Below are 13,103 nucleotides of genomic sequence, written 5' to 3' on the forward strand. Positions count from 1 at the left end.
TATTTCACTTTTGAGATTGTACGGATCTTTCATAGATATTCTATAGCTACAAAAATATTAAATAGTTAAAGCTGAGTCACAAAAAAAATTGATTTTTAAAATGACTTATATTACAATTTTAATCAAATTAAATTAGAAAAAATGATAAAGAAAATACATAAATTATTTTATCATCAGAAATATAATAAATGTTATTTAGTTCTTATGTAAGTTACTCAAAAAGCACACCTATTTATATAGGGTGTGACTGACCAAAAATAGAGTAATTGGAAGGAATAAAAATTAGAGTAAATTAGTAAGAAAAGAAATGAGAGAGAAAAATAAAGCTGGAGTAAAAGTTTACTCCATAAGAACGGAAGAAAACTTTTAAGTGTTGCTCAAAAAGAAACTTTTTAAGTTGAAAATTCACAAAAGACATAAATAAAAAGGTAACTCTACATGAAACTATATTTTTTTTATTGTGATTGATTCTGTATCAGCGCAACTCAGTTGAAAATTAATTTTACTCTAAAATTTTATGCTAGAAAGGCTATGCAGTCACTCATAGTTAGTACTCACCCCATCTATATCAACAAAGTAACATGCAAACTCGTGGACTCGGTAAGTAGAGAACTTTTTTCTAATTTTAGAAATAAGAAAAATATTTAATATTTTATAAACTTGTATAAATAGATGTAGAGGGGATGCACAAGAGAGTAAGCAACATAAAAGAAAACAGATAAAAAGATGTTTTGTAGAGAGGCGTCGTCCAGTCTCCAGACCTTAAGCATAGCAAACAGTCTCAGCTCTCAGTTCACTAAACCATCAGCACTCATCAACTCCCTCTCGGCAGGACATCATTACAAGCTGTGTCCTCGTCCAGACCTCAAAGGACGATGTACGGTCACTGCCTCAAAGTTTGATATTAATGGGAAAGGTAAAATAGTGAAAGAAGAAGTTAAGAAAATCAAAGTAAAGGGAACTATAACGGTGTTGTCCCAAGAAAAAAAAAAGAAGGGAACTATAATGGCCCAAGAAGGCTTGTTACCTTCCGTCGGAGAATCACTGCTCGTCGAGCTTATTAGCGCCGAGACTGACCCCCGTGAGTACAATTATCAGGCAAACGTATTATTATTATTTTTATATAAGAAGCTATCGCATTTTGAGTATATAAATTTATAATGTGACGTAAAAAAGTAGGCTAGTGCATCATTAGTGATTAATGGAATGATACTTAACCAAGTACTTAACACATATGTCAGGGACGCCAATGGAGAAGGATCCAGTGGAGGATTACGCACAACGTGATGGACATGATGATCAGTACCTACAGTGTGTGTTCGACATGCCCGAAGACTTTGGAGTGGTTGGTGCCATCAGAGTTGTAAACCTTGAGAGTAAAGAGATATTCCTCAAGGAAATGAAGCTTGAGGTACCCGACGGCCCCGTTACCTTTACATTTAACTCGTGGGTGGCCCCCAAGTCCGATGACCCAACCAAGCGGACATTCTTCTCCAACAAGTCCTACTTGCCTCTCAAAACTCCTGAGCCTCTTAAACAGCTGCGAAAAGAGGAGAGTGAGGGAGATCATGAATTTAAAAAGTTCGAGCGGGTTTACGATTATGACGTGTACAACGATGTGGGTAATCCTGACGAAGATCCAGAACTTGCACGTCCCGTTCTTGGCGGCCTCTCTCACCCATACCCAAGGCGGTGCAAGACTGGTCGCAAACCCTGCGTCATAGACCCCTCCACGGAGACACGCCAAAAAGATTTCTATGTCCCCAGAGACGAGGAGTTCAGCAAAGTCAAGGGTGATGCATTCACGGGCACGGCAGCCTTGGCAGCTCTTCCTGCTGCGTTGCAACAGTTCGAAGCTTTTCTGTTGGATCCAAACATGCCCTTCCCACACTTCAAGTCCATAGAAAATCTCTTTGAAGAAGGCATCGAGATTCCCAAGGATACTGGCCTTTTTTCTTTGATCCCCAGAATTTTCAAAGCTATTGCTGCTAAAGCTGAGGATATTCTCCTCTTTGAATCCCCTATTCTCCTTGACAGTACCAATCTCTTTTTTAATCCTCCATTATATATTTATATCTAATTCTGTATAAAGCTAGCTACAATTAATCTCACTTAACTGCATCATTCACTTTGATTCAGAGGATAGATTTTCATGGATTCGAGACAACGAGTTTGCTCGCCAGACACTTGCAGGCCTTAATCCCTATTGCATTCAGCTAGTTCGAGTAAGCTATATACAGGGCCGGGCCTGAGCACAAGCTCATCAAGCATTGGTTTGAAGGCCGATAGTGTCAAAAATAAATCAGGGGCCAATTAAACTAAATGTTTGATAGTTCAGATGGCAAAATTTTCTTGCCACCTAACGTAGGATGCCGGGTTCGAAACCCATATACAGTAATTTTGCAATGATTTTTTTAAAAAAGAATTATTGTAGGGCCAAATAAATTTTAGTTGCTTATGGGCCTATATATGTCAGGCCCGGCCCTGGCTATATACTAAGCTTTAACCAGTAGTTTTTTCTTTTGATTGTTCCAATAAAGCAAGATACATACGTACATGGTGTTGGTGGAAAACTGAGCTAGTTAAGATCACATTGTTGTTGTAGGAGTGGCCCTTGAAAAGCAAACTAGACCCTGCGGTTTATGGTGATCCCAACTCACTCATTACTAGTGAGATTGTGGAAAGAGAAATCAAAGGAGTTATGTCATTTGATGAGGTAACATTAACTAATATCCACATGTTTTAAAGAAAAGGCATACATATATATATATATATATCCATCCCATCCATATAGAGTATTTATTTCCATAATGAATAAATATCAATGGATGTGTGCATGCAAGGCTCTGGAGAACAAGAGATTGTTCATGTTGGACTATCATGATTTGCTTCTACCGTATGTGAACAAAGTGAGAGAGTTGGATGATAGCACCTTATATGCTTCTCGAACACTATTCTTCCTCAACGATGATAGCACATTGAGACCTGTTGCCATTGAGTTGACTCGTCCCCAAGATAAAACCAGGCCCCAATGGAGGCACGTATTCACGCCAGGATATGATGCTACCTCCTGCTGGCTATGGACTCTTGCTAAGACTCACGTTATTTCTCATGACGCTGGTTATCACCAGCTAATTTCCCACTGGTATTTAACAAACTAGATCTTCACTTATATACTCTCTTCGTATACAAATGTAATATGTTTAAGGTTTCTCACACATTTAAAAAAAAAACAATAAATACATTCTTTTAATCATTACTTTTTGATTTTATCAACAAAGTTTTACCACTCATAATTTTAGTTTTACGGATAAATACATTAATTATATCATAAAACATCACTTTTGTATACAGGATAAAAAGCTAGAAATCATATATTTGTATAAGGAGAGAGGTTATATGGTTATTTTGTTGACAACAGTATTTAGTTTTAAATTTTTAATTGTATAGGCATGAATACACGTAATGTGTTATCGCTGTGAAAATTGTACATGTTGAGGACTCACTGCAGTATGGAGCCATACATTATAGCGGCAAACAGACAACTAAGTGCGATGCATCCTATCTATAGGCTCTTACATCCCCACTTCCGCTACACCATGGAGATCAATGCTCGTGCACGCCAAAGTCTCGTCAACGCAGGTGGAATCATTGAGTCTTGTTTCTGGCCCGGCAAGTATTCATTAGAGCTAAGTTCAGATGTCTATGATAAACTCTGGAGGTTCGACAGGGAAGGCTTACCTGCAGACCTCATCAGCAGGTACGTAATTCCCTAAGTTTATATCAAGGATTTAGGGGTTGGGTCTCGGCCAGCAGGAATAAAAACAAAAACAAAAACAAAAGAAAGTATTAATCTATACTAATTATGCCAACACCTTTTTACATTAAAAAATTGTGCTATCAAAGGGGGCTGGCTGTGGAAGATGAGACAGCGGAACATGGGGTACGCCTGACAATACCAGATTACCCATTTGCGAATGACGGTCTAATGCTGTGGGATGCACTTAAGGAATGGGTAACAGACTATGTGAAGCACTATTATCCAGATGCGGAACAGGTCAGGTCGGATGAGGAACTCAAAGAATGGTGGAATGAAGTGAAGAACATAGGACATGGAGACAAGAAAAATGAACCATGGTGGCCTGATCTCAAAACCCAAGATGACTTGATTGGCGTGGTGACTACGATTGCATGGGTGGCTTCAGGTCACCATGCAGCTGTAAACTTTGGACAGTATGGGTATGGTGGATACTTTCCTAACCGACCAACCACATCAAGGAAAAAAATGCCAGTGGAAGAACCGACAGAGGACGAGCTAAAAGAGTTCTATGAGGAGCCAGAGAAGACCATGCTTAAGACATTCCCCTCGAAGAAGCAGGCGACCACAGTGATGTTTACTTTGGATCTTCTATCTGCACATTCACCAGATGAAGAGTACCTAGGAGAAAACCCAGAAGCATCTTGGGTCCACGAACCTGTCATCTATGCTGCATATGAACGTTTCAAAGGCAAGCTCCAATACCTAGAAGGAGTGATAGATGAGAGGAACCTGAATGTTTCTCTAAAGAATCGAGCTGGAGCAGGTGTTGTTAAGTACGAGCTTTTGAAGCCTATCTCTGGACCAGGCGTTACCGGGATGGGTGTTCCCTACAGTGTGTCTATTTGATCTAAGTGCATTTTGATCAAATGCATTAAAAGTTATCATCTATGTTTCTTCAAAGTTATCATCTATGTTTCTTGCTTTCGTTTTAAATAATGAATCTCACCGTGCTCAAGGGTACCTTGTTTGTGCTGGGAGCGGTGAAGGATATGTTGTCATTTCTTCTGAGAAGACTTATTGTGTGGTAATTTTATGTTTATTGGACCAAATACTGTTGGATGTAGGGCAATGACCTCACCGAGTGGCCTGACCTAGTGAAGATTGTATTCAAGTCTAGTAAAGTAAGGCTATTAAAACAACCTGGAAAGTTTTAGAAAACTGTTCAAAATTCTTTGTTTTTAAAGGAATCAATTTTTCAAAAAAAAAACATAAGGAAATACTGAAATTTTATTAATGAAATTTGATATTAGACATTGTAAATTTGGTAGGCTATAATAACAATGTTTTATAAAACTCTCGGACAATATTTCATTTTTAAAATACCTTTTAATTCCAATAGTTTTTATTCACCTACATCATAAAAGGAGACATGGGTATAAAATATCCGTGAGAACTCTTAATACCATCCACATGCAACCAAACATAACAAACAATCTCGCAAACCCATAAATCTATACTATCGATTCATTTTCATACGTAATCATTTTTATTCATATAGTTATTTCATTTTATTTATTCGTTTCTACACATTTTTAATTATCTTTCCGAAGTTTTCCTACTATTCTTAAATTATTATAGAATTTTTTAAATTTGTATCAAATTAATGATAAAATTATTAAAAAGGTGGAATATCTAGTGTTTGTAAACATGTTAATTTTGTGTATTATTTGAAAGAAGATTCGTGATACATAATGCTATTTCCCACAATTATACGTAATTAAGTTTAAACATTTTATTGATTGGCAATATTATATTATTAAAAATATATCCAAAGAAAATAATATATGATAAATATGATTATATATAATACTCACTACAAAGTTAAAAGTTGATGTTATTGATTTTTTTTTAAAGACTGATGTTTTAAACTTTAAATATAAATGGTTTAATATTTAGTAAAAAAGAAATAATAAATAATAACTAAGAAAATATTTATTATTTCTTATTATTCATAAACATCCTTCAATGCCAATGATAATACTGCATCTACAAAACCTATCAAATTTAACTGTATCGTTCCATATTTATGTCTCTTCAACAATCACAGATTCACTTATACATATGTCTCCCTTTCATAGAAAGAAAATTTTTCAAAATTAAATGAACTTTATAAGTCCCTGGTACGAGAACAGTCTATATATATAAAAACACAAAGGGCTAAGCCAAAACCATCATCATCCTATGTATAAGTATTAACGATGGCTCGATCATCAGCTAAGGCTGCGATAACTACAATACTAACAGTTATTTCGTTCTTTCTCCCTGGCGGTTTGACCCATTATAGAAGTCCTACCACCTATATTGTCGGAAATGAATTTGGGTGGGACCTGAGTATTCCTGCAGATACTTGGGCAAGCAACAAAACTTTTTACGCTGGGGATATTCTCGGTACAAACTAACGTACATCAGTTTAGTCTATAGTTTAATTTCTCAATAAAATTGTTCGTGAAAAGGTTATTAACAATTTACCCATAAATATTCGCAAATATGTGCATTATCATATTTAAATCTGCGAAGGCACTAATAGTCTAATACTTTTGTTAAACATAACACTAACGTTTTAGACTACATGTCTTGATCCAATATTTAAATTTAGATGATTAGATGTTGATTGAAAATCTTGTAGAATAAAGTAAAATCTATAGCTACCAATTTGTATATATATATAGTGTAATGTTGGATTGCAGTATTCCGGTACGACTATCAATTAGACAACATGTTGGTTGTAAACCAAACGGGTTACGAAACGTGCATACCAAACGAGGGATATATAGAGTATAATACCGGCGAGGATATGATCCAACTTGCTTACGGTGGCAACTATTTCATCGGAACAGCTACTCCTGGTGACTGTTGGGGTGGTATGAAGTTGGCAATCAACGCTTTGGCCCCAGATAATAAGGACTAATCACTCAAATCTTCTTAACAATCCCTCTAAATCATATTCTAATGAACGAACTATACAGCTTTTTATTATCACTTGTAGTATTGTCCTGTGATAGCTTTTGTATTTTGCTAAAATGATCCATGAGGTCTCTTTGTACATATTTGCCTCTGATGCCATTGAACTTGGCAAGAAATGAATGCTTGATAATATCTATCATCATCTCACAGAAGAAGACCGTAGTAGCATTCTGCAGACTCCAAGTAAAATTACTTATAAGCTTTAGTCCAACTGAACGAGGATTAAGAAACCTGGAAAGAGGCTTGTATGTATAACTATGATTACCACTGAACTAGGTACACTTATGCAGATGAAGTTTCCATTTCGAGATCTTGGCGATGTGTAAGGAGTACGATCTCTTCGGGATCGACGCCGTCGACGAGGAGATCGAGTTCGTCAACGAGATCGGGGAGAGGTTGAGATCCGAGGCGATGAAGCTCGCGGTGGGGCAGAATCTGTTCCCAGTGGAGCAACTGGGTGCACCGTACAGAGCTCTTAGAGCATTTAGGCCGTTGATTTTCTTGGAAACATCTGAAATGGGATCGTCTCCTCTCATCCAGGATCTACCGCCGAGCATCGTCCTGCATCATCTCTACACGAGAGGCCCGGACGAGCTTGAGTCACCGATGCAGAAGAACAGACTGAGTCCGAAGCAGTATTCACTGTGGCTTGATAGCCAAAAAGAGGATCAGATCTGGAAAGGAGTTAAAGCGACATTGGATGATTATGCTTCAAATTGGATCATCTTTAGACACAAGATAACGTATAAGCTCTATACGTTCTCTTCTCTGGCAAGTCAAATGAATAAATATTTTTATCATTCTTTTGTCTCAAGGAGTTTTCTTCAGTTAAAGTGACAGTATCTCACATACATGTCATGTAAATCAAGATTCATAGTCACACATCATAACATGGTTGGTGTCTTAAATAGAGTTACTGTTTTGTTTGAGGAAGCTCTTGCTTTTGTTTGTCCTATGTTTAGATCAATCTCTCTCTCTTGTGCTTTTTGTTTTTATTTTTAAAATTATTGTCGGGATGATCCTGGACCTAGAGTAAGACTAATCTTTAAGGTCTTTATAAAATCTAGATATTCTTGGCATGTAAGGCGTCTACATAAAAGAAACTTATCGATCCAGCCTGCATGACGTGTTCTAACACTTACACGAACCATTTGCTACACCCTCTTGGTTGCTGAGTTTGGGGGTTTAATCAAGATTTAGGTTAAAGTAATACGAAATTATCAGTTAGCAAACACAAGTACATGAGTAAGGTACATCAAAAGAGAAGTACAAAAAGGGTTTACTCTGAACGAAGGGAGATTCATCATCATATTCAAACACAGAGTTATTTACATACATGGACACATATACAACAAAGTCTGCAACTATTAAGAACCTGCTCCTCTTCTTCTTCGTCTTCTAGCATCAGTGTCCAACGGAAATAGATCTCTCTCCTAAGCCGAGAGGTGAACGTGAACGTTGACGCCTGGTGATCTCGGAGAGGACCCTTCTCATCTCCGGTTGCTTCAGCGATGGCTGGCTTATCTTCTCAAACTCTCTCTTTATCTTCACCACTTGGCTATGTTTTGGACCATCCTCGTTTCCATTATTGGTCTTGTTCTCCATTTCCACCACACAAAAAAACCTTAAGACACACAAAGAAAACCCTTTATACAACCAACTCTGTTCCAGAAGACACGACACGAGTTGTGTGTGAAAGTAGAAGATAAAATCAGGTTGGTGAGCAACACCAAATTGGTTTGAGAAATAAATATTATACAAAGAGACGACTTACTCGCTCTTGATCTTATCTCTGTTTTATAAACAAACGTGAGGAATGCGACAAGGACGGTGTTTTCTGCGAAATGTGGTTACGTGTTAGAAACGCTGAAACGCTTGTGACGATATTTCTACAAACTTTGACATTTTTTATACAAGACTGAGAGAAGAGTCGGTTTTTGAACGGTTGAGAGACCAAAAGGCTGCCATGTGGACCGTTGGTCAACTAGAAAGCTTCTAGTGGATATATCCTTTTCAGAACATTTCCTTTGACCAGGCGTTAATCGTTTTCTGTAAACGCATTAGGCTCGTGTTAACTTTTTTGGCATTACATTAATATATTTGGAATTTACATTAATATATTTGGAATTACATTAATATAAGAAACTTACACATCTCGTTCCTTTTTTTTTCGTTTCCACTCTTTGACCATACCATTCATTTGTGGCTTGTTTTTGACGTCCAAGAAGTTTGTACTCAATTGCTTGAGACTACACTATTGTATAATTTGGTGTGTTTATATGGTTGTGAGTTTTAAAATAAGAGAAACATTGAATTTCAAAAACATTGTACTCTTTTTCTTTAAAAAAATATCTTGAATGGTGTTCAGGGATTTTGTATATAAATTAAGATCTCAGAAAATTGGGTAAAGTTTTTTATGTGTTTGCCATAATTTATTACCGAACTGTAAAAAAAATCATCTAATGAAAAAAAAGCTCTAGAATATAACTAATTACAAAAGATAAAAATTATGTGTACTGAAAAGGTAAATATCAATTAAATTATACTAAAATATATTTTGGTTAAAACATCAATTAGTATTATACGACAATAATAATTAACTATGTGTTTCTCCTGCATATGCGACCATTAATAAATACATGAATTATTAGTTCAAAGTATTTATATATAATAATATTTTATCAAACTATATATATATATATATGCTTGTTATAAGGTTAAATATTTTTGGTAATTCTCATGTACTATAAATATTTTATACACTACATTCTTTAATTATAAATAATTTTTAAAATCACAAAATATTTTATTTTTGATAATACAAAATTCATTTTTTACTTGATTACTATTTAAGTATACATCTTTATGTTTTTAGTTTGTACCTTTTATAATTGAAAAATATTCTTTTCAATTAATAATATAGTATATGTTATATTAACTGATAATTGATTAACTAATATGATAAATAAATATATTAATTTATTAAGTGTTATAATGATTTTAACCATTTTAATTTTAACGTAAGAGTTCATAAGTAAGAAATTATTTCAGAAATAATAGTACAAGATAGATTAAGGGTCAACATGAGATATCCTAAATGTTATAGTTTTCAAATATTCTTTTATCTTATAAAATATGACTTTCATCCTTACTTTTTTATAAAACTTTATAAATGTAAACAAGTGTCAAAGTAACGGTAACAATGAAAATATGCAAAAAAGAAATAACAACAATATTAGAGCTGGGAATTTTAATTACTGTCCGCAAGTTTCGCTCCATTGCGGATCGAACAATTTGAAAATTTTGAACTGCGGGTGCGGGCACTGGTTGAGATTAGTTTAAGCTGGATGGGTGCGGGTCAGTCAAATTTGAGTCGCGGATAACCATCAATCCGTAATTTTTTTTAAAAAAAATCGTAAAAACATATAAAATATCATAAATATCTATATAATTTTAATTTAAATGTATTATTATTATTAAAATAATTATTTTTAATATAATTAATATTACTCGTGGGTTTTAGCGAGGCGGATACTGTTTGCAAATTATGCGGATCTAGTCTTTGAATCAAAAAATGATTCGATCCGCGCTGGGCGGAGCGGGCTGACCTGCGAAACCCAGGACTAAACAATATGTTACAAATTTAATATTTAATTAAATTAAGGTTGATAAATTCTTTTTTGGTTAATAGTTCATTTGGATCACTAGATTTACGATTTTTAGGCTTTTTTTATTGAAAGGGTATCGTGTTTCTAAAGAGTATTGGAAAGCAATTAGTTGATGAAAAAAATTGATTTTTCATTCATCAACTAATTGCATTCCACCACGACGATCCAAATAATTATCGCATCCTGGTCTTAATCAATCCGGGTTTAGAAGCACCGCTAAAAACAATAAAGATGAGGGACCACTCAATGATGGGCTTTTAGGATAAGAGTGGTTGAAACATTATGGAATAGGGGTGGGCATTTTACCCGAAATCCGAAGTGGCATCCGAACCCGATCCGAAAAATCCGAATCGAAATCCGAACCGAAGTAGCAAAATATCCGAACGGGTATTGAATTAGGAGAGATTGGATATCCGAACCCGAACGGGTAATATCCGAACCCGAATGGATATCCGAAAATAACCGAACATATGATAATTAACCTTATATTTCTAGTTTACATCTTTCATTTTATATAAAATATTTATATTGATACTACACATACTTTAAATTCATATGATATACATACAATTACGTAGAAGATGATTTGCTATTCGCTTAAAATGCATGTCAAACTTTTTATTTCAGCAATTAACAAAAAGTTACATCCAAAATTTAAAAACAATAACCAAATTAATGTCTTTTTAGTTTGAAAATGTTATGTCCGAATCTATTAACCATTCAATCTATTAAAAATAAAAAATAGTTAAGTGAAAAGTTATATATTTAAATACAAGAAATTTGAGAAATGAAAATTTTCATTTTTTTTTCTTCAAAATCTAAATATCCGAACCCGATCCGAAATAACCGAAACCGAACTTAAAATACCCGAACCCGACCCGAAGTACAGAAATACCCGAACGGGTTCTACACCTCTATACCGAAATACCCGAAAATCCGAAATACCCGACCCAAACCCGAACGGGTATCCGAACGCCCACCCCTATTATGGAAGATAACTGATACAGTTGGCCTTTGATATAGTGCATCATCACTCCCGTGATGACCCAAAGGAATAAAGGAGAATATATATTTGGTACATGAGTAATTCGGAAAAGCTCACTAACACATTCTGGGTTGCTTCGGCTTCAGCACCGACTTTGATCATCGACAAAGAGGTATGTCCATCACCCTTCCTTTTTTTTTCTTGCTTCCACTTCTTCAATGATCTGGTTGGGATAGAGCCACACCGTTCTTACTTGGTTCACAAATGCATCAATAACATTCTACAATCCTGCGTATATATCATCTAAGTTCAAACAAGAAAATCTCGTGATCTTTCTTTAATTCATGTTATAGTCCGGACAGCTTGATAGAATTTGTATATCTTTTGACTCAAATAGAAACAAACCAAAAGTAAAACACTAAACATGTCGAAACATTGTTCTTTGCAAAGCCGAAAGCAAAGCCCAAATATTTCTCCTTTAAAACTCGATAACACTTTAAGCTCACTCTCGCTTGGATGAGCAAGCTCTTAAATTTTATTTATGATAAAACGTAGAAGTGGTTACTATAAGAAAAAAATAAGAAACCAAAACAAAATCAAAATCAAAATCAAAAACCTATTTCCTAAACAAAGAAGAAATAGTAGTGCATCAAAGAATAGCTAGTATCACACATTATCTTTAATAATTGTCTAGTAGTTCTCTTTCAGCTCATGGTTCGTAACTTAATTAGGACCCCGTATTAAGGAAAAGTGTTAACTTCTTTTTCCCGGATAAAACGCATTGAGAAAAATGTTGCTTTTTGTAAATTGTTTCTATCATTACTACAACTTAATAGTTTTACTTGCTTGTTAATGAAAACTAGAAAATGGAGAAGGTTCACCAAATGGTAAAGGACGAAAGGATCATGAAGATTGAGATTCCTGGCGATGGCAGTTCCACGCCCGAAGTGTGCTCGGGTGGGCTGACTCGTCAAACGAGCATCACCAAGACAAACTGCCTTTGCTCACCAACCACTCACCCCGGTTCTTTTCGATGTCGAATGCACCGGTCTCTTTCGCTACAACGTACCAAGAGTATTGAGGCTGCGGCTCTACAGGACGCTCCGGCTAAGCCATCAGATTCCCTTAGAGCCACTAAGTAGATTCATGGATGAACATGATACCATGGCATTTCTCTTGGTTGTTCTAATGTAATCAATATAGATGGGAGTACGTAGGGTTCTTAAACTTACGTATAAATTTTGTATTTTAAACTGCTTCGCTTTACGCCTCAACTATCGGTTGGCAAACAAAGAGAGGCATATGATGTTCATGTGGCTTGTTTCTTTTACAACAAATAATTAAAATACACCCACTGTTTCGTTAATAAATGTTATTTTAACTTTTTTTGTTACAAAAAATATCATTTTAGAATTCTAATGTGAATTATGTTTATTTTCAGTTAAAAATTAATTGTAAATTTTATTGATTTTATAAATAATTTTATTTATCTCAAATAGTATTGGTCAAATAGATGTAATTAACAACAATTTAAATACATTTCAATCACTTCTTTAATCTGTATAGAAAATGTCAAAGTGACACTTATTCAAAAACGAAAGGAGTAACGAAAATTTACGATTTACCTAACTGAATTGATAGTATATGATAATTATAAAAAAAACTG

General features: G+C 35.0%; 4 protein-coding genes across 4 annotated transcripts; 3 read left to right on the forward strand and 1 right to left on the reverse strand.

Moving 5' to 3' along the window:
- The first annotated feature begins 701 nt into the window (after window positions 1-701).
- Window positions 702-4,869, forward strand: LOC106406326 (lipoxygenase 2, chloroplastic-like). The gene is made up of 7 exons (XM_013846956.3): window positions 702-1,081; window positions 1,242-2,036; window positions 2,140-2,225; window positions 2,606-2,716; window positions 2,844-3,145; window positions 3,494-3,760; window positions 3,907-4,869. Exons 1-7 carry the CDS (start codon window positions 727-729, stop codon window positions 4,664-4,666), a joined length of 2,676 nt encoding a protein of 891 aa, XP_013702410.2. The 5' UTR covers window positions 702-726; the 3' UTR covers window positions 4,667-4,869.
- Window positions 4,870-6,018: 1,149 nt separating this feature from the next.
- LOC125576183 (basic blue protein-like) lies at window positions 6,019-6,728 on the forward strand. Its single transcript, XM_048735595.1, has 2 exons — window positions 6,019-6,208; window positions 6,508-6,728. The coding sequence occupies exons 1-2, from the start codon at window positions 6,019-6,021 to the stop codon at window positions 6,726-6,728; spliced, it is 411 nt and encodes a 136-aa protein (XP_048591552.1).
- Window positions 6,729-7,979: 1,251 nt separating this feature from the next.
- Window positions 7,980-8,625, reverse strand: BNAA07G38570D. The gene has a single exon (XM_048735913.1). The coding sequence runs from the start codon at window positions 8,387-8,389 to the stop codon at window positions 8,189-8,191; it is 201 nt and encodes a 66-aa protein (XP_048591870.1). The 5' UTR covers window positions 8,390-8,625; the 3' UTR covers window positions 7,980-8,188.
- A 2,801-nt stretch (window positions 8,626-11,426) lies between these two features.
- LOC106371733 lies at window positions 11,427-12,820 on the forward strand. Its single transcript, XM_048735918.1, has 2 exons — window positions 11,427-11,609; window positions 12,301-12,820. Exons 1-2 carry the CDS (start codon window positions 11,532-11,534, stop codon window positions 12,577-12,579), a joined length of 357 nt encoding a protein of 118 aa, XP_048591875.1. The 5' UTR covers window positions 11,427-11,531; the 3' UTR covers window positions 12,580-12,820.
- Window positions 12,821-13,103: the final 283 nt, after the last annotated feature.

The sequence above is a fragment of the Brassica napus genome, chromosome A7, assembly GCF_020379485.1.
Source record: "Brassica napus cultivar Da-Ae chromosome A7, Da-Ae, whole genome shotgun sequence".
In the NCBI taxonomy this organism is placed as follows: domain Eukaryota; kingdom Viridiplantae; phylum Streptophyta; class Magnoliopsida; order Brassicales; family Brassicaceae; genus Brassica; species Brassica napus.

Excerpts from the sequence above, each read along its gene's own strand:
- LOC106406326 (XM_013846956.3), top strand. The coding sequence starts at position 727 with ATGTTTTGTAGAGAGGCGTCGTCCAGTCTCCAGACCTTAAGCATAGCA. Across the intron at positions 2,717-2,843 it reads GAGTTATGTCATTTGATGAG|GCTCTGGAGAACAAGAGATT; the intron begins GTAACATTAACT and ends TGTGCATGCAAG. Across the intron at positions 3,146-3,493 it reads CACCAGCTAATTTCCCACTG|GTTGAGGACTCACTGCAGTA; the intron begins GTATTTAACAAA and ends AAAATTGTACAT.
- LOC125576183 (XM_048735595.1), top strand. The coding sequence starts at position 6,019 with ATGGCTCGATCATCAGCTAAGGCTGCGATAACTACAATACTAACAGTT. Across the intron at positions 6,209-6,507 it reads TTACGCTGGGGATATTCTCG|TATTCCGGTACGACTATCAA; the intron begins GTACAAACTAAC and ends GTTGGATTGCAG.
- BNAA07G38570D (XM_048735913.1), bottom strand. The coding sequence starts at position 8,389 with ATGGAGAACAAGACCAATAATGGAAACGAGGATGGTCCAAAACATAGC.
- LOC106371733 (XM_048735918.1), top strand. The coding sequence starts at position 11,532 with ATGAGTAATTCGGAAAAGCTCACTAACACATTCTGGGTTGCTTCGGCT. Across the intron at positions 11,610-12,300 it reads CTTTGATCATCGACAAAGAG|AAAATGGAGAAGGTTCACCA; the intron begins GTATGTCCATCA and ends AATGAAAACTAG.